This window comes from Procambarus clarkii, chromosome 5 (assembly GCF_040958095.1).
Source record: "Procambarus clarkii isolate CNS0578487 chromosome 5, FALCON_Pclarkii_2.0, whole genome shotgun sequence".
NCBI lineage: Eukaryota > Metazoa > Arthropoda > Malacostraca > Decapoda > Cambaridae > Procambarus > Procambarus clarkii.
The window spans coordinates 2,684,201-2,702,945 of NC_091154.1; the positions used below are offsets into that span (position 1 = coordinate 2,684,201).

At 50.1% G+C, this 18,745-nt stretch overlaps 2 protein-coding genes across 3 annotated transcripts in view; both read right to left on the reverse strand.

Annotated features, from left to right (window-relative positions):
- Window positions 1-1,844, reverse strand: part of LOC123764336 (uncharacterized) — a 33,174-nt gene extending 31,330 nt beyond the window's left edge. The window contains exon 1 of the mRNA XM_045751963.2: window positions 1,193-1,844. Coding sequence (XP_045607919.2) covers window positions 1,193-1,676 — 484 coding nt within the window. The 5' untranslated portion in view covers window positions 1,677-1,844. The remainder of the gene's footprint in view (window positions 1-1,192) is intronic.
- A 15,683-nt stretch (window positions 1,845-17,527) lies between these two features.
- The window catches only part of LOC123764317 (uncharacterized), a 54,237-nt gene continuing 53,019 nt past the window's right edge, over window positions 17,528-18,745 (reverse strand). For both annotated transcript variants that reach the window (XM_069338329.1, XM_069338335.1), the window contains exon 13: window positions 17,528-18,660. In XM_069338329.1, coding sequence (XP_069194430.1) covers window positions 17,587-18,660 — 1,074 coding nt within the window. In that variant the 3' untranslated portion in view covers window positions 17,528-17,586. The remainder of the gene's footprint in view (window positions 18,661-18,745) is intronic.

Consider the following 18,745-nt stretch of genomic DNA (forward strand, 5'->3'; position numbering starts at 1 on the left):
CACAATGAATTATTTATATACATAAAACATATTTTTTAGATTAAGATAACATTGCATAACATTTTGTCATTTTTGTACCATACATGGTCAATACAGGTAGTTGTTTATTATTTATTTGTATCCTGTTTGGTCATCCCAATACACATGTTTTCCACACTATTGTATCAGGCTACACAGATACGTCACTTCTGATGCCTTATCTTGAGGTTATCTTGAGATGATTTCGGGGCTTAACATTCCTGTGGCCCGGTCCTCGACCAGGCATTCTTTTTGTTACACACCCCCAGGAAACAGCCCGGAGCTCCTAGGTACCTATTTACTGCTAGATGAACCAAACTGGGGCATCAGGGTGAAACAAACTCTGCCCATTTGTTTCCGCCTCCACCAGGGATCGAACCAGGAACCTTAGGACTACGAATCCCTAGCGCTGTCCACTCAGCTGTCAGGCCTTACCTAATCTTACTCAACATTACCTAACTTAATTCAACCAAGCCTAACCTAAGGTAATACTGTACATCCTAACCTAACGATATACGGTTTTAACAATCAGAAATAATAGAGGTGTGTCGAAGCATCCTGGTGCACGATTTGACCACATCTCAGCGGCTACACTAGTTACATTTCATTATCTCTGATTAGTAAGTTATTACAGTGTGATTACCTTGCGATGATTTTTGGGCTCAATGTCCACGCGGCTCGGTCCTCGACCAGGCCTATGGTTAAATCATACACAAGATGGTTCAACAAAACTCTTTTTTTATATTGTCAAATAGTATATATATATATATATAAAGTACTGCATTGTTAGGCTAGGATGTACTAGCTTAAATTATGATCCATTAGGATGACTTTTTACCTGATTTACCTGAAGGTTGCGAGTACAATCTCTAGTGGCCTCGACGATGACAGGAAGCCGAGAACTTGTCAAAGATACCCCCCCCATGTGTCCTGATGATTTTTGTCAAGCTGGATTTTAAAATTCTGCCGTGTTGGGTTAGGTTGATGCGGGTTACGACGATTTATAAATCCGTCACATCGTACACAGCCGTCTCGTGTACGACGTGACTTGCCTGAGGACCACCAACACTAGTAACCTCAATGAGGACAGGAAGCCGCCGGCTTGTCAAAGGTCCCCCCATTACAATAAGATTATAAATACCACAAACTGCGTCAAAACAAGAAAACAACTTACCGGCAGATTTTTCCCCCAGCGCCCCGTAGAATATCTCGTGACGAGCCCTGAACCTCCGGAGCCAGCCCCTGGAGTACTCGCAGGGGTAAGGCAGCTCCATCTCCCGGTGGCACTGCCTGGCCCTCTGCAGGAGGAGGGCCCCGGAGACCGGCAGGCCCTGGTCGACCCTGAACCTGTACCAGCGGTATATGGCCGCCTCCAGGGCCATAGGGCCTCCCCCCTGCTGGTAGAGCTCCATCAGTGTGTCCCTCTGAGTGCTCATGGCCTGGACCTTGGACGGCATCACCTGGTACTCCACCTCCTTCAGGACCTCCAGCTTCTCCGGGAGGGTGAGATGGGTCTTCCTGGGGGACGTCTTGTACACCGATACCCTCTTGGTGCCCTTGTACCTGGTGTTGATGCCCTGGGCCCTCTTGTCGGGGCCCGGGCCCTCATGGCCCTCAACACTGGGCCCCTGGGGCCACTCATCGCCCCTGCCGCTCATTGGTAGTATGGTGAGCACCACGACCTGACCAGCGGACCCTCCGCACGACCCTCGCCTCGTTACCAGGTCCCAGGCTCCCACGCTGGGATGTCCCGCTACACGCTGGGATGTCCTGCTACACGCTGGGATGTCCCGCTACACGCTGGGATGTCTGCTACACGCTGGGATGTCTGCTACACGCTGGGATGTCTGCTACACGCTGGGATGTCTGCTACACGCTGGGATGTCTGCTACACGCTGGGATGTCTGCTACACGCTGGGATGTCCTGCTACACGCTGGGATGTCTGCTACACGCTGAGATGTCTGCTACACGCTGGGATGTCTGCTACACGCTGGGATGTCTGCTACACGCTGGGATGTCTGCTACACGCTGGGATGTCCTGCTACACGCTGGGATGTCCTGCTACACGCTGGGATGTCTGCTACACGCTGGGATGTCCTGCTACACGCTGGGATGTCTGCTACATGCTGGGATGTCTGCTACACGCTGGGATGTCTGCTACACGCTGGGATGTCTGCTACACGCTGGGATGTCTGCTACACGCTGGGATGTCCTGCTACACGCTGGGATGTCCTGCTACACGCTGGGATGTCTGCTACACGCTGGGATGTCCTGCTACACGCTGGGATGTCCTGCTACACGCTGGGATGTCTGCTACACGCTGGGATGTCCCACTACACGCTGGGATGTCCTGCTACACGCTGGGATGTCTGCTACACGCTGGGATGTCTTCTACACGCTAGGATGTCCTGCTACATGCTGGGATGTCTTCTACACGCTAGGATGTCCTGCTACACGCTGGGATGTCTTCTACACGCTAGGATGTCCCACTACATGCTGGGATGTCCTGCTACACGCTGGGATGTTCTGCTACACGCTGGGATGTCTGCTGCACGCTGGGATGTCTGCTACACGCTGGGATGTCCCACTACATGCTGGGATGTCCTGCTACACGCTGGGATGTCTGCTACACGCTGGGATGTCTTCTACACGCTAGGATGTCCCGCTACACGTTGGGATGTCCCGCTACACGCTGGGATGTCTGCTACACGCTGGGATGTCTGCTACACGCTGGGATGTCTTCTACACGCTAGGATGTCCCGCTACACGTTGGGATGTCCCGCTACACGCTGGGATGTCTGCTACACGCTGGGATGTCTTCTACACGCTAGGATGTCCTGCTACACGCTGGGATGTCTTCTACACGCTAGGATGTCCCGCTACACGTTGGGATGTCCCGCTACACGCTGGGATGTCTGCTACACGCTGGGATGTCTGCTACACGCTGGGATGTCTTCTACACGCTAGGATGTCCCGCTACACGCTGGGATGTCCCGCTACACGCTGGGATGTCTGCTACACGCTGGGATGTCCTGCTACACGCTGGGATGTCTGCTACACGCTGGGATGTCTGCTACACGCTGGGATGTCCTGCTACACGCTGGGATGTCCCACTACATGCTGGGATGTCCCACTACACGCTGGGATGTCTGCTACACGCTGGGATGTCCCACTACATGCTGGGATGTCCTGCTACATGCTGGGATGTCCCGCTACACGCTGGGATGTCCTGCTACACGCTGGGATGTCCCGCTACACGCTGGGATGTCCTGCTACACGCTGGGATGTCCCGCTACACGCTGGGATGTCTGCTACATGCTGGGATGTCTGCTACACGCTGGGATGTCTGCTACACGCTGGGATGTCCTGCTACACGCTGGGATGTCCTGCTACACGCTGGGATGTCTGCTACACGCTGGGATGTCTGCTACACGCTGGGATGTCCTGCTACACGCTGGGATGTCCCGCTACACGCTGGGATGTCTGCTACACGCTGGGATGTCTGCTACACGCTGGGATGTCTGCTACACGCTGGGATGTCCTGCTACACGCTGGGATGTCCTGCTACACGCTGGGATGTCTGCTACACGCTGGGATGTCTGCTACACGCTGGGATGTCTGCTACACGCTGGGATGTCCTGCTACATGCTGGGATGTCTGCTACACGCTGGGATGTCTGCTACACGCTGGGATGTCTGCTACACGCTGGGATGTCCTGCTACACGCTGGGATGTCTGCTACATGCTGGGATGTCTGCTACACGCTGGGATGTCTGCTACACGCTGGGATGTCCTGCTACACGCTGGGATGTCCTGCTACACGCTGGGATGTCTGCTACACGCTGGGATGTCTGCTACACGCTGGGATGTCCTGCTACACGCTGGGATGTCCTGCTACACGCTGGGATGTCCCACTACATGCTGGGATGTCCCACTACACGCTGGGATGTCTGCTACATGCTGGGATGTCCTGCTACATGCTGGGATGTCCCACTACACGCTGGGATGTCCTGCTACACGCTGGGATGTCTGCTACACGCTGGGATGTGCTGCTACACGCTGGGATGTCCTGCTACACGCTGGGATGTCCCACTACATGCTGGGATGTCCCACTACACGCTGGGATGTCCTGCTACACGCTGGGATGTCTGCTACACGCTGGGATGTCCTGCTACATGCTGGGATGTCCTGCTACACGCTGGGATGTCCCACTACACGCTGGGATGTCTGCTACACGCTGGGAGGTCCTGCTACACGCTGGGATGTCTGCTACATGCTGGGATGTCCCACTACACGCTGGGATGTCCCACTACACGCTGGGATGTCCCACTACACGCTGGGATGTCCCGCTACATGCTGGGATGTCCCACTACATGCTGGGATGTCCCACTATACGCTGGGATGTCCCACTACACGCTGGGTTGTCCCACTACATGCTGGGATGTCCCACTACATGCTGGGATGTCCCACTACACGCTGGGATGTCCCACTACATGTTGGGATGTTCCGCTACATGCTGCGATGTCTTACGTCTACACGTTGGGATGTCTCACTACATGCTGGGATGTCCCACAACATGCTGGGATGTCCTACTACATGCTGGCATGTCCCACATCACACTGGGATGTCTCATATCTACATGTTGGGATGTCTCACAACATGCTGGGATGTCTCGATCACTACACACTGAGATTTCCAAATACACGCTGGGGTGTCCCACTACACGTTGGGATGTCCCACTACATGTTAGGATGTCTCACTACACGCTGGGATGTCTCACTGCATGCTGGGATGTTCCACTACATGCTGGGATGTCCTACTATACACAGGAATGTTCAAATACGCACTGGGGTGTCCCACTACACGTTGGGATGTCCCACATCACACTGGGATATCCCACTACATTCAAAGATTGAAGTACGGGTGTCGAGTGCTGTCTGGGGGCCAGAGTTTGATATTGTTCTAATATCAGCTTTGTGTTGGGTAATTAGAGGATGTAGATGATTTTGGGTAAGTAAGTAATTATCAAAAGAAGGCACCAAACCGGGAAGGCTATGTAGCACCATCAAATGTGTGGGATAATCAGAGGGCGCTAAATATCACCAAGGATGCCAATACGAGAACAGAAACGCATAAGGCGAACGATATTACCTGAATAAATATTCCTGAATACCTGAATATTGATTACCTGAATAAATATTTGTATTTGTATATCAAAAGTATCTGAGTCCCCAAAAACACTATCGAGGGACAAGCGACAGCGGGGCACGGTCGGAAAACAAGACACTCGATCGCTCGTCCCGGAAGTCAGGACATTCAACAAGGATATGCACGACTGTAAGAGGGACACTGCAGTTTGGACAATAAGGAGCAGGGCGGCACTCCATCAAGTGACCATGAGTTAAGTGAGTATGGCCAATGAGCAACCTCACCAGAGCCGTTTCCCATCGCCGGTTACGGTGGTATTAGGACGGCCATGAGGATACACAACTCTTAAGAGTACGCAGTTTGTTACCATTAACTGAAGACCAACAAAAAAGTCTGCTAATGGGTAAGGATGGAGGAATGGATAACCGGGTAAAAGTCGGAATAAAGAATACCTTTATGAGAGATGGGACAAGAGCAGACAGCTTCCCTGGCGGCAGCAACCGCACGCTCATTTAAAGACACACCAATATGGCTGGGAATCCAACAAAACTCAACCGACTTAAATTTACCGTGAACAAGAAACCGCCAGTGCTGGATCTTGACAACCACTGGATGAACCGGATTAAAGGACCCGAGAGCCATGAGGGCACTACGAGAGTCAACAACAACTACAAAGGAAGATTGACAACGAGAAAGCAGGAGACGAAGAGCATAGAGAATAGCATAAAGTTCTGCTGTGAAGATGCTAGTCTCCGGAGGTAAGCGACACATACAAGTGTGATCAGGAAAAACAACAGAGTAGCCTACACCGTCTGCAGACTTAGACCCATCGGTGAAGACGGAAACGGAGCGGGAGTGAGAAGAAAAGTGCTCAAGGAAAAGGCGTTTTAGAACCGTAGGAGGAGTAAAAGCTTTAGTGATGCAGGTTAAGGATGTACAAAACTTCGGAAGGGGGGCTCTCCACGGGAACAAAGAAGGAATAACACGAGGAGAAATATTAGAAATACGAACTGAAAGAAAATCCTGTAAGCGAGACAACCGGTCAGGAAGAGGGAGGTGGTGAAGAGGAACAGGAACCGCAGGAGGAGCAATAGTTAAAATACGACCGAGGCGAGAGGAAGGATGTTGCAATTAAGGACCGCGCAAAATAGTGAAGACAGTAGCGATCATGGCGGTCCGACCATAATCAAGTTTAGACAGTATGAGCGAGGAATGTAAAGAGAGGAGCGTGCGCCTATCCGCTCCCCAAGAAGTATGCGACGAAACCTTAAGTAGGTTAAGGGCCTTAGGGCATTCAACTCGGGGGTGACCAAGACAAACGAGTGTCAAAAAATTAACCCCAAAAGCTTAGCGGAATCTTTGTACTCAAGGGGATGGCCATAAAGCGACAAAGAGGGACGAAGAACGACCTGTTTCCGAGTAAAAGTCACAGCACAAGTCTTAGTAGCAGAGAACTTGAAGCCATGATTGGTGGCCCAAGACAACACGACATCAATTGCAAGTTGAAGCCACCGTTGAAGGCGATCCGAATCATCACCTCACCAACAAAGGGTAAGATTGTCGACATAGTGAGTGGAGAAGATACCAAAAGGAAGGGAGGAAAGAAGACCATTGAGGGCAACCAGGAAAAGAGTAGTGCTCAGAACACTTCCTTAGGGGTACACATTTGTATTGCCGAAAAGAGGCAGAGAGAGCGGTACCAAACCTCACTCTAAAGGAACGACGAGAGAGGAAGAGAGGGAGATTACCACGAAAGACAAAAGAACGAAGTTGGGACAGAATATGGTGTCTCCAGGTGGTGTCTCCAGGTGGTGTCTCCAGGTGGTGTCATAAGCTTTTTCCTGGTCAAAAAGAACAGCAACAACGGAGGTCTTTGCAGCAAAAGCAGTACAAATTTAGACCTCCAAGTTCACCAAGACATCAGTTGTGCTGCAGCACTTGCAAAAACCAAATTGAGAAGGGAAGAGATGATGATAGTGTTCCAAGAACCACATCAGACGAACATTGACCATACATTCAAAGAGCTTGCAGACACAACTCGTGAGAACAATAGGGCGGAAGTCTTTAGGGGATGTCCCGAGAGACCCTGGTTTCCGAATAGGGAGTACAACGGCATCGAGCCAGTCCTCAGGGACTGACGATGACTCCCAGACCCGGTTATACAGATTTAATACCGAGACGCGCAAGGAGGGAGATGGCGAAGCATCGGATGACATAATGAATGTCATCCGAGACTGCTGCCGTAGAACCACATAGAGGGCCAGAGCAGAATAAAGTCGGAGAGAGAGAAAAGGGATCGTTATAGGGAAGTTGGAGATAAGTGCGGATATCTAAGGGATGAGATTCAAGAATGAGCTTACGAAGAAGGAAGGATTGAGGAAGATAAGAACCAGAGCTAACAATAGAAAAGTGGGAACCCAGTTTGGTCGTGACCGTCACTGGATCCGCCACAAGAGTACCACGAAGGTGAAGGCCGGACTGGTGAGACATCGGGAACAAACAATACCCGCTATCTTGCGGATTTTCTTCCAGATCTGTGGCGGAGGAGTATCAGACATAATGATGGAGACATAAGATTTCCATCTCTCACTTTTAGCTGTCCAGATGGCCCTACGGGCCACCACACTCGCCTTCTGAAACAAAATAAAAAAATCAGCTGTCTGCCGGCATCGGAGTTTCTTCCAGGCTGCATGCTTACAGTGGACATGCAGCCCGCGCACAGTTCGTATGACCCCAAGGAACACATTTCCGTGTGCCCTGGGAGGTAGAGCGAGGAATAGATGCGGGTGCGAGGGAGAGGTCAGAGAGAGTAGCACGGAGGGTGAATAGGTAGATAGAATTTCCAGGGACACATTCTAAATATATCAAAAAAAGTTTCAAAAACTGTTGGCATTCTTTCTAAGATCAGATATTATGTACCCCGCCCTGCCCTGGTGACTCTATTACTCCCTCATCTATCCATATCTCAACTATGGCATTTGTGCTTGGGGCTCTACTACCCAAAATCATTTACGTCCTCTAATTACTCAACACAAAGCTGCTATTAGGACAATATCCAACTCTGGCGCCAGACATCACTCGGTACCCCTACTCAAATCTCTGAATATGTTAGATATTATTAAGTCACTGCACATTCTCTCATGTGTATTATACATATATAAAACGCTGAACTGCAATGCCAATCCTGACCTCAAAAGATTCATTGAAGGTTGTAACAGAACCCATGAGCACCATACCAGAAATAAATACAGTTTTGATATTCCTAGAGTACGACTTAATCAAACTAGAAATGCTCTTCAAATCAAGGGACCCAGAATGTGGAATGACCTTCCCAACCATGTTAAAGACGTACTGTACCTCTCTCAACCAGTTTAAGATAAAAACGAAGCACTACCTAATAAATTCCCTGTAACCTACCTTACCCCTCTATTGTCAACCCATGTCTGTTTTCTTAAATAACGCTGTTTGTCGACCTATTTGTATTTGTGCTGCTTTTTCAGCCATGTTTCCCCCTTTTTATCTTTATTTTTATTTGTTCTAAATTAACACATTTTATTCTTTATACTCATTTAGTATTAAGTATAGTCATTAAAATTTTTCTTGCCCGAAACGCTTTGCGTAATAGTGGCTTTAGGCATTGTATGTATATTTTATTTTATTTTATCAAATTTCTTTTACAATGTATTTTTTTTATACTTTCTTACAATGTGTTTTTTTTATTCTTTCTTACAATGCATTTTTGTACTTTCTTACAATGTACCAGTAAACATTTTTTTCATTTTGCTAGAAATTACCAGAAATTATCTGCCATCGACTGGGACAGATACCCAGAAAGGTAAGCGCTTCAAAACAAACCCTTATTCAGGTGAAACCAACGAAAATAACGAAACAAGTGGACAGAACTCCCCCAATTGAAAACGAGCCAACGAGCATTATGTCACACGAGCTGCGCTGCATGTCTTTGCAGGCCTCCTCTCCAGGAGGGGGAAGGGGAAGCTCCAGACCCCCGCGCCGGCGATCCACATCTTGGTTCCGAGGCTGGATATCAAAATACGCAAAAACTGCCGAGCGGAGGGAGGGAGGGTTGCCAGGGAGCCTCTGGGACTCACCCTGAAAATGTTATTTCATTACACTCAATGCTGGTTTTCTGGGGGGGAGCCCCTACGGCTCCTCGGAGCTACTTCACTAAAGACTAAAGGAAAGAAGGGAACTTACCTGGGAAACGGTTGGTGCTCCACATCTCAAGTCGAAGTCGAGACAGGCTGCAGCTGCCGCCCCAAAGCGTGCAGCCAGGACCCTGTTTGACGACTAAAAATCCCATGCCCGAATGTCAACCCAGGACACGTTCCCGAAGACGGCAGCAAGAGCAGCGAATTTACGAATGTCATGGGCACGGAGGATAGACCGCAGGTTGGCTAGGCCTAATAACCCTGCAGACGACCTAAGAGACCCGAACCCGTGAACAGGGAAGAAGAGAAACTGGATCAACCCAAAGCATGTCCCAGGACACAGAAACCATGGCACACAAATAAAGGCGGAGGGCTACAACCGGACACAACACATGATGCACTTCCAGCCTGACCAACCAAGCATCAACAACCCAAGGACCCCTCTGAAAAGCAGCAGTTTCATTCTTCGCCAGAAAAGAAGACGGCTGCAGATGAACAAACCTATCTTCACGACTGAAAGAGCAGAAACCCATGCACTGGAGGAGAGCATGAAGCTCCCCGACCAGACCCCCAGAGGCCAATGCCAACAGGAAAAGTCTTCGAAAAACATTCCTGAACCGAAGGGGCCACAACAAACCGAGGAAAAGAGAGATAGGAGAGCATTATGTACAAAGACCAGGACGGCTCAGGCGGCGCATGAGCAGGCCGGAGGTGAAACAACACACGAAATAGCTTGCGAAACAGTGCATAAGTAACATCTATACCGAAAGCAAGCTATAGTGGCTCCTCCAGCGCCGTACGATACGAGGTGACAGTATTCGGCATAGGATGACGGTTCTGGAACAACCACGAGAGAAAGGACAACACCACCTGAACCGAAAGCGAAGTACAACGATGAAGAGTCAAAAAGAAATGGAAGTACCTCCAGGAAACTTCATACAGTGGCATCTCGACTTACGATTGCCCCGACTTATGATGTAAATTTCATAAAAAAATGCGACTCAACTTACGATAATGTCGTCGACTAACGATATTTGTTGGTACACGTTTGGGTCGATGGAGCGTGTGGTTCCCGGTCACGCAGGCCAACCTGCCTCAGTTTACTAGAGCTGCCCGCTTAGTGACAATCACGCCTATAAGAAATTCCGTTTTTGTGGTGTTTTTTGCTTTTTGTACATAAAACTGATTATTATATATCACACCATGGGTCCCAGAAAGTCAGTGGTAAGGTTCAACTTAAGAAAATAGTTGTGAGTTGAGGCAGTAGAGGATATCCCTTCTTCATTAAGAAAATGTGTGAAGTATGGGAAGAACTGCAAAGTTTTTTGAAAAAACTCACCCAGATAAAGCTGTAGCAGGCCGTTGCATTGACCTTTTAAATGACAATGTGCTGTCTTACTACAGACAAGTGTTTAAATGTAGGGAAAAACAAGTGTTTTTGGACAGATTCTTAGTAAGACAAGCAAACAGTGAGCCACAAGCAGGTCATAGTGGTGTGCAGGCAAAACATGCCAGAGTGTATCCCAGAAAAGTCCTCACTGCCTGATGTTATAATGGAAGGGGATTCCCCTTCCAAACAGTAACACCTCTCCTCCCCCCTCCTCACCATCTTCCATACTCCATCAAGAGTCCTCCATAAAGGTAAGATAAACATTTGTACTGTATTGTAGTTAGAGAACAAAATTGTATTCAGTATAAAATGTACTAGTAAGTTAATATTTTGGAGGGTGGGGAACGGATTAATTCAATTCCCTTTATTTCTTATGGGAAAAATCGCTTTGACTTACGATATTTCGGCTTATGATCCGTCTCTGGGAACGGATTACCATTGTAAGTCGAGGCCCCATTGTACTGCCGCAGAGACAAAGCCCACAGGTGGGACACCATCAATTAAGCCACCTGATCACCATACAAATGGTGATAAATCAGAGTAAAAAATATCAAATGCGAAGACTCAAGGAGAAGAGTAAACCAGTCCCTTAATGGACCGGGTCGATTTTCTGAAATAGGTGAAGCCGTGGAAAAACCTCCGGGTTTGAACACCGGGCAAGCAGCGCCTGAAACCACGGCTGGGCCAGCCACCATGGGGCTAATAGGACTACTCGCCCCTGGTAAGTGTCCAAGCGAGCCAGGACCTGGAGTAACAGCTGAACCAGGGAAAAGAGGTACAGGAACTCCTACCTCGACCAGTCCTGTCGAAAGATATCGATCCCAACAGCCTTGTGGTCAGGAAAGGGAGCCACATATCCCGGAAGATGCCTCGACCATGTCGACGCGAAGAGGTCCACCTCCAGGCACCTGACCGTCTGGCAGAGCCAACAGAATGAGTCAGCATCAACCGTCCATTCCGTGGACAGGGGAACAAACCGGGACATGCTGTCCGCCAGGACGTGGACACCCCCCCCCCTCCCGGAGATGAACCCAAACCCCGAGAATTCAGCAGATGAGTCACCTGAAACGACCAACCCCAAAGAGCCAAGGACCACATTGAACCCCCTCGGTTAAGGCAACGAACCACCGGGAAGCAGTCCGAATGGAGCCGGATCAATGATCCGCAGGCGACCTGAACCCTCCAAAGCGCAAACCACACCGCCACGAACTCCTGCACAGTCACTTTCTCAAACAGAGTGGTAGACGGTTGGAACAAGTTAGGTGCGAAGGTGGTGGAGGCCAAGACCATCAGTAGTTTCAAAGCGTTATATGATAAAGAGTGCTGGAAAGACGGGATACCACGAGCGTAGCTCTCATCCTGTAACTACACTTAGGTAATTACACTTGGGTAATTACAGTGCTGTGGGCCCGACGGAAAGATGGACCCCACCGCCCCTGGCAGGCCTGGTGAGCACTGGTCACAAAGCCCAAGCCGAGAGACGATGCATCTGTGAACACATCGAGCGAGAGCTAGGGTAGGCACCAAGGCGCTGAACCCCGAAAAACCCAAAGAGGAAGCCGGCGACACAGCAGTCGACATGAGGCCCCCGGGGTCGAACCCAGCGATCACGAGAAAGGTAGAAGGGACGTCCTCGAAGGAACCAGAACAGCCGATGAAGCCAAACCAGACCCGGCGGGTAGACCATCATCGCAAAGGCTCCCTCACAGACCCTCGAGCAACCGCCGGGTGACCCGTGAGCCCCCCAGAAACAAGTGCATGCGGGACTGCAGCCGAAAGAGAGACTCTGAAGGAAGAGAAAAGGAAGCAGTCCGAGAGTACCACACAAGACCCAGCCAGGTTTGAACCTGGGAAGGAACAAAATGGGACTTCCGCCAGTTCACCTGGAACCTGAACCCAGCTAGCTGGGAAAGGACCAAACCCCAGGCGAGCAGATACGCGGACCGACTGGGAACCCAAACCAGCCAATCGTCGAGGTAAGCCAACACCCAAACACCTAACAGATGCAGACGGGCCATCACGACCCGGGTAAGGCGTGTGAACACGAGAGGTGCCAGGTTCAACCCGAATGGGAGACAACAAAAGCAGTAACTCTGATGCCTCACAACAAAACCGAGCCAGTCCCTGAACCCCGGATGAATCAGGATGTGCCAATACGTGTCCTTCAGGTCCAGGGACACTATTCAAGCGCCTGGCTCCAACAGAAGCCGGACCTGGGACAGACTGGTCATCCGAAAGGAGGGGCAAAAAACCCAGGGATTCAGACGGGACAAGTTCAGAATGACCGCAGGTCCGCACAGTTCTGTTTTGGAATTGGAAATAGGCGGGAAACCCACCTAAGAGACGTCATCATTTCGACCACGCCCTAGTCCATCCACTCCAATATGACCCGACAGAGCGCAGGAGAAGAGGCCTGCCCTGCCCCCCCCCCTCCCAAAGGACTAGGAGCCACCCAACGCCCCTGAAGGCCGCGAAAAACAACCTAAAAAGCCCACAAATCGTGGGACCAGGTGTGAGCGAACAGAACAAGCCTCCCTCCATCATCCGTCAATGCGGCGAACCGCGAAAGGGCCAATGCCCCCTTACGAGAACCCGACCTGTGCACAGAGCGAGCACCATGCCGACCAGGTACAGCCGGGACTGAAGGCTTCACCGGCTCCGAAACTAGCACCTGTGGCCCACCTCGCTGGGTGCAACCGAGGGCCCTAGTACGACTCCTCCGGGAGGAACCCATCCGGGACCCTCGGAGAACCAACAGGTCAGACATCAGGCGGCAGCTGGAAGAAGTCGCCTGCATATACTGTTTGACCGCAGAAGCAGCAAACAACAAAGGACAAAAGGGCGAACACAACCTAAGAGCCAAGGCCCAAGCGGGTTGCAAGGAGGAGGCGAGCATTACCTGCCGACACGCGAGGCACGCAGCAAAACACTGCAACAGCGCATCCTGCATAACGAACCCAGTAAGGAGACAGAGACCCAAACCTGAAGGAAGACAGATCCATTATAGAGGCATAATCTGGCTAGCGCAAAAGATAAGCAGCAATGGCCATGCACCTCAGCCGGAGAGACGCGGGAAGCCTAAAACCTCTGGAAGGACGGAGCCAAAGGACCCGCAGGGACATGGAACCGAACCTGGGGAGGAGCCGAACCCAAATCCAAGTCGTACACAGAGGGGGAAAGGAAAGCCCCACTCCCTGTAACACCAAGTCCTGCTCGGAGGGTCGGAAAACCAAGAAGGGGTCTAACGGGGCCCAAGGCCTCCAAGTCAGCTCCTCCCCAACCCCGAGAACCTCCACATCAGGCCCCGGGGATGCTCCAAAGCCCCAGCCTCACAAGAAAAAGCCAGGGCAGCCGGAACAGCAGGAAGAGGATGGGGCCACTAGTCAGACCCCGAAGCTACCTTGGTTACCTTGAGGTGCTTCCGGGGCTTAGCGTCCCCGCGGCCCAGTCGTCGACCAGGCCTCCTGGTTGCTGGACTGATAAACCAGGCTGTTGGACGCGGCTGCTCGCAGCCTGACGTATGAGTCACAGCCTGGTTGATCAGGTACCCTTTGGAGGTGCTTATCCAGTTCTCTCTTGAACACTGTGAGGGGATTGCCAGTTATGCCCCTTATGTGTAGCGGAAGCTTGTTGAACAGTCTTGGGCCTCTGATGTTGATAGAGTTCTCTCTCAGAGTACCTGTTGCACCTCTGCTTTTCAACAGGGGTATTCTGCACATCCTGCCATGTCTTCTGGTCTCATGTGATGTTATTTCTGTGTGCAGGTTTGGGACCAGCCCCTCTAATATTTTCCACGTGTAAATTATTATGTACCTCTCCCGCCTGCGCTCAAGGGAGTACAGATTTAGGCTCTTTAGTCGGTCCCAGAAGTTTAGATGTTTTACTGAGTGGATTCTAACAGTAAAGGATCTCTGCTCGCTCTCCAGGTCAGCAATTTCTCCAGCTTTGAAAGGGGTTGTCATTGTGCAGCAGTACTCCACTCTAGAGAGCACAAGCGTTTTGAAAAGTATCATCATCGGTATAGCATCGCTAGTGTGAAAAATTCTTGTTATCCAACCGGTCATTTTTCTTGCAGTTGTGACGGCTACTACGGCTGGAGGAACTGACTCGAATGCTTCCGTAGCCACGTAGTAAGTACTGCCCCTAGGGCAGTACTTACAGGGCACTCAGGGAAGGGAGCCCCTAAGCGCATGCAGTCCAAGTACCTAGGAATAATACTCCCAGCTCGTAACCCCACTAGAAAGAAGACGAGAGAGATATCAAATAATATACACCTGGAAGATACTGGAGGGCCATGTACCAAATCTACACAGTAAAATAACAACGTACTGGAGTGAACGACATGGAAGAAAATGTAGATTAGAACCAGTGAAGAGCAGAGGTGCCATAGGCACAATCAGAGAACACTGTATAAACATCAGAGGTCCGCGGTTGTTCAACGTCCTCCCAGCAAGCATAAGAAATATTGCCGGAACAACCGTGGACATTTTCAAGAGGAAACTAGATTTATTCCTCCAAGGAGTGCCGGACCAACCGGGCTGTGGTGGGTATGTGGGCCTGCGGGCCGCTCCAAGCAACAGCCTGGTGGACCAAACTCTCACAAGTCGAGCCTGGCCTCGGGCCGGGCTTGGGGAGTAGAAGAACTCCCAGAACCCCATCAACCAGGTATCAACCAGGTACCCCGGAAGGGGTAACCCCCGAAACTGCCCGAGTCTCAGAAACCTCTAAACCCCTGGCCCGACCCCGAAGCCCTCAGATGCTTAGGAGCCGGAAGCAGGGGAAGGGGAAACCGAGTAAACCATAGCAGGGAAAGAACAAGGGGGTGCAGACAGAACCAAGGCCGAAGCGACCAACACCCCCAAGTCCGGGTCTCTATAAACAAAACCGGGCAGCCTCGGGGCATCCAGGGAAGCAACCAACCTAGTGCGCTGCAGCAACCCAAACCTATCTTGCAACGGGCGAGCTGCCTGCACCCGAATATTATCATCATCAGATTGGGTAAACTGAGTCACGTATAAGCAACAAAGCTCGCTGGACTCCAGGTCGAATGTGTCACCGACCCAACAGGCAGCATGACGGAGGCAAAAACAATGTGCGTTACCCTGAGACAAGAGGACAGAGCAACCCTCAAACTCACAAAAAGCGAGAGGAGACTCAGTGGTCACATCTATTGGCACCCCCGCAGGGGTTTCTTAGGGCCCCTCAATTGGGTCTGCTAAGGGTTATCCCAGGCAGGGTACTGCTAACCGGCGCCCAAGCTACCAATCAACACTGCTAAAACTGAACCCTCGGGATGTGTCTACTCATGAGGGTGAAACAGGGGGTACCACCAAACACAAACACCCCTAATAAAAAAGGGAAGAACACCAAGGCAGGCACCCCCCCCCCACCAGGCAAAAACAGAAAGAAAAGAAAAACCTTGCAAGAGGACAGTGTACCAGAGGGATCAGAGCTGGTTGCTGTTATAGGTGAAAACTAGCTACGCAGTACTCCACGCAATACCAGTGCAAAAAACCAGCGTTGAATGTAATGGAACGCCATTTTCTGGGCGAGTGCTAGAGGCTCCCTGGAGTCTACAGGGCTCCCCCCGAGAAAACTACCACTTACCCCACGGCAAACTAGAGACGAAATCTCCCAAAACACTCGGGGCGGTCAATCGCCGAGCAGCGAAAGACCAACAGAGGTAGACCCAAGGTAACTTGAGGAAGGTAACCCCAAGCCCCTAGGGCAGTACTTACAGGGCACTCAGGGAAGGGAGCCCCTAAGCGCATGCAGTCCGAGTACCTAGGAATAATACTCCCAGCTCGCACACCACCTAAGAGAAGTGCTGACTCCAGGCACAGCACAAGAAGAATCTGGAGCTGGAGCCACAACGACCAAGCCTTATCCCATCAACCGAGGAACTGAGGTCTGGATCGCCGGCGGTGGGGTCTGGGGCTCCCCCTTCCAACTCCGGGGAGAGGGGAGCTGCGCAGACATGCGGCGTGGCTCGTGTGACGTCATGCTCGTTGGCTCGTTTTCAATTGGGGGAGTTCTGTCCACTTGTTTCATTATTTTTGTTGGTTTCACCTGAATAGGGGTTTGTTTTGAGGCGTTTACCTTTCTGGGTGCCTGTCCCAGTCGATGGCAGATATAGAATGCTCCAAAATCACATGTGCATTTCTATGGGCCATTGCTCCTTGTGCCTCTCTGAAGGGGGTCAGGTTCTGGCCGTGGTCCCCTGTAGGTTCGAATGTAAGGATTACGACAAACAATTGTTTGAAGAGTGGGGGTGCACAATAAACTACTGCTCGCAAAACGTTTATGGAATACTGCTCAGTATGGGATGCACAATAAGCTAGCTGCTGCCATCAGCAACAATCTGATCCACAGCCTCGACCTCAGATAGGAGGGAGGGGGTTTGCCTCAACAAGCATTCTTGGGGCCACATGGTGTCTGGTCTCTAAATGGTTGGGTGGCTACGCAGTCTCACCCTTGGATCTGGCCAGTTACTGGGTATGTAACTATACCTCATTCCTTGCATGGCACCTCAACCTCCAGATAGAAAGTTGGTGGAAGCTCATTCGGAGATCTATGTTGCTTTACGTCTTCACGTATACAGCACCTCTCAATATGGCCAAACCAGATCATTTTCCACATCATAATTACCTGATATAAACACTACTTATTAATTACAATTTATTTAAACAACTTATAATGTATATTTCTTGAGCCCAGTAGTAAGATCAAACCATATAAAATTTTGCAAAGATCATAGGATTTGTTCACAAGATGGATTTTATGGAAAATAAAAATATATATATTGTATTGTAAAATCAAGTTTTATTTAGAGAATATAAAAAAATCTGGCATATCAAAATCTTAAGTTACTTTTCTTGAGAACGAGCATCGATTGATTGTCTTGCCATAAACTTCAAAGGCTTTCCTAATGTGATGGATAGCTTCATAAGCTCGTTTAAAATTGGGGTCACCATTAGCAATTTTGAGACCAGAGTTCATATATTCTACAATCTGCCTCATCGCCGTTGAAGGCACCTGCAATGGGAGAACAGCTTCGGCATTTACATCCTCTCCTTCAATTTCTCCGGCAGTCAGCTCGAGGGCGTTTTCTGGAGTCATAATGTTGCGGTGACTCTCCAGATGCTCCACAATGTCCTTAGCCACCAGGTCACTAAACCCTTCCCCAGGGATGCTGTTAGCAATCTCCACAATACTGCGTATCTCTTTCTGCTTGTCAGGAAAACCATGAAACTGAGACATAATTTCAGGCCACAGGTTCTCCCATGCTTCATTAAGACTTGAGGAGGTGATTTTCTCCCAGGAGTCTGTGATGATGGAGATAGCACTTCTAATGCTAAATTTTTTCCAAAATTCAACTACTTCTTTTCTACTATTACCTTTGCCTTCAACATACAAAAGCATATCCCATAGTACCTGCTTGGTGTACAGTCTCTTGATCTGTGCTATCACTCCTTGGTCGAGCGACTGCAGCAGAGAGCTGGTGTCAGGCGGGAAGAACTCGAGGCGGTATCCGTCACCATCAACAGTGCCCTTCAGGGTTTGTGGGTGACTGGGAGTACTGTGAACAAACAAGATGGCTTTACTTGGCAGGTTTCTCGACTTCAGGTACTTGTCCACGGCAGGAATGAAGTTATGCTGGTACCAATCAGTAAAGATCGCCGATGTCATCCAAGCCTTGCTGTTAGCTCGCCATACTACAGGTAGACTGAAAACGTTCTCGAGTTCGTGGGGACAAAGGGATCGATACACCAGCAGAGGAGGCAGCTTGAAGTCCCCCGCTGCATTTGAGCAGAACAACAAAGTCATATACTCATTGGAGGCCTTGAAACCTGAAGCAGCCTTTTCCTCCTCCATCAGGAAGGTCTTGGCGGGAAGATGCTTCCAGAAATGGACAGTCTCACCTACCATGAACACCTGTTGTGGAGATATTATAACTTTAAAAATATATTTTGAAAGACAAAATTTTTCCATGAGCAACTAAAAAATTAGCATTGAATCC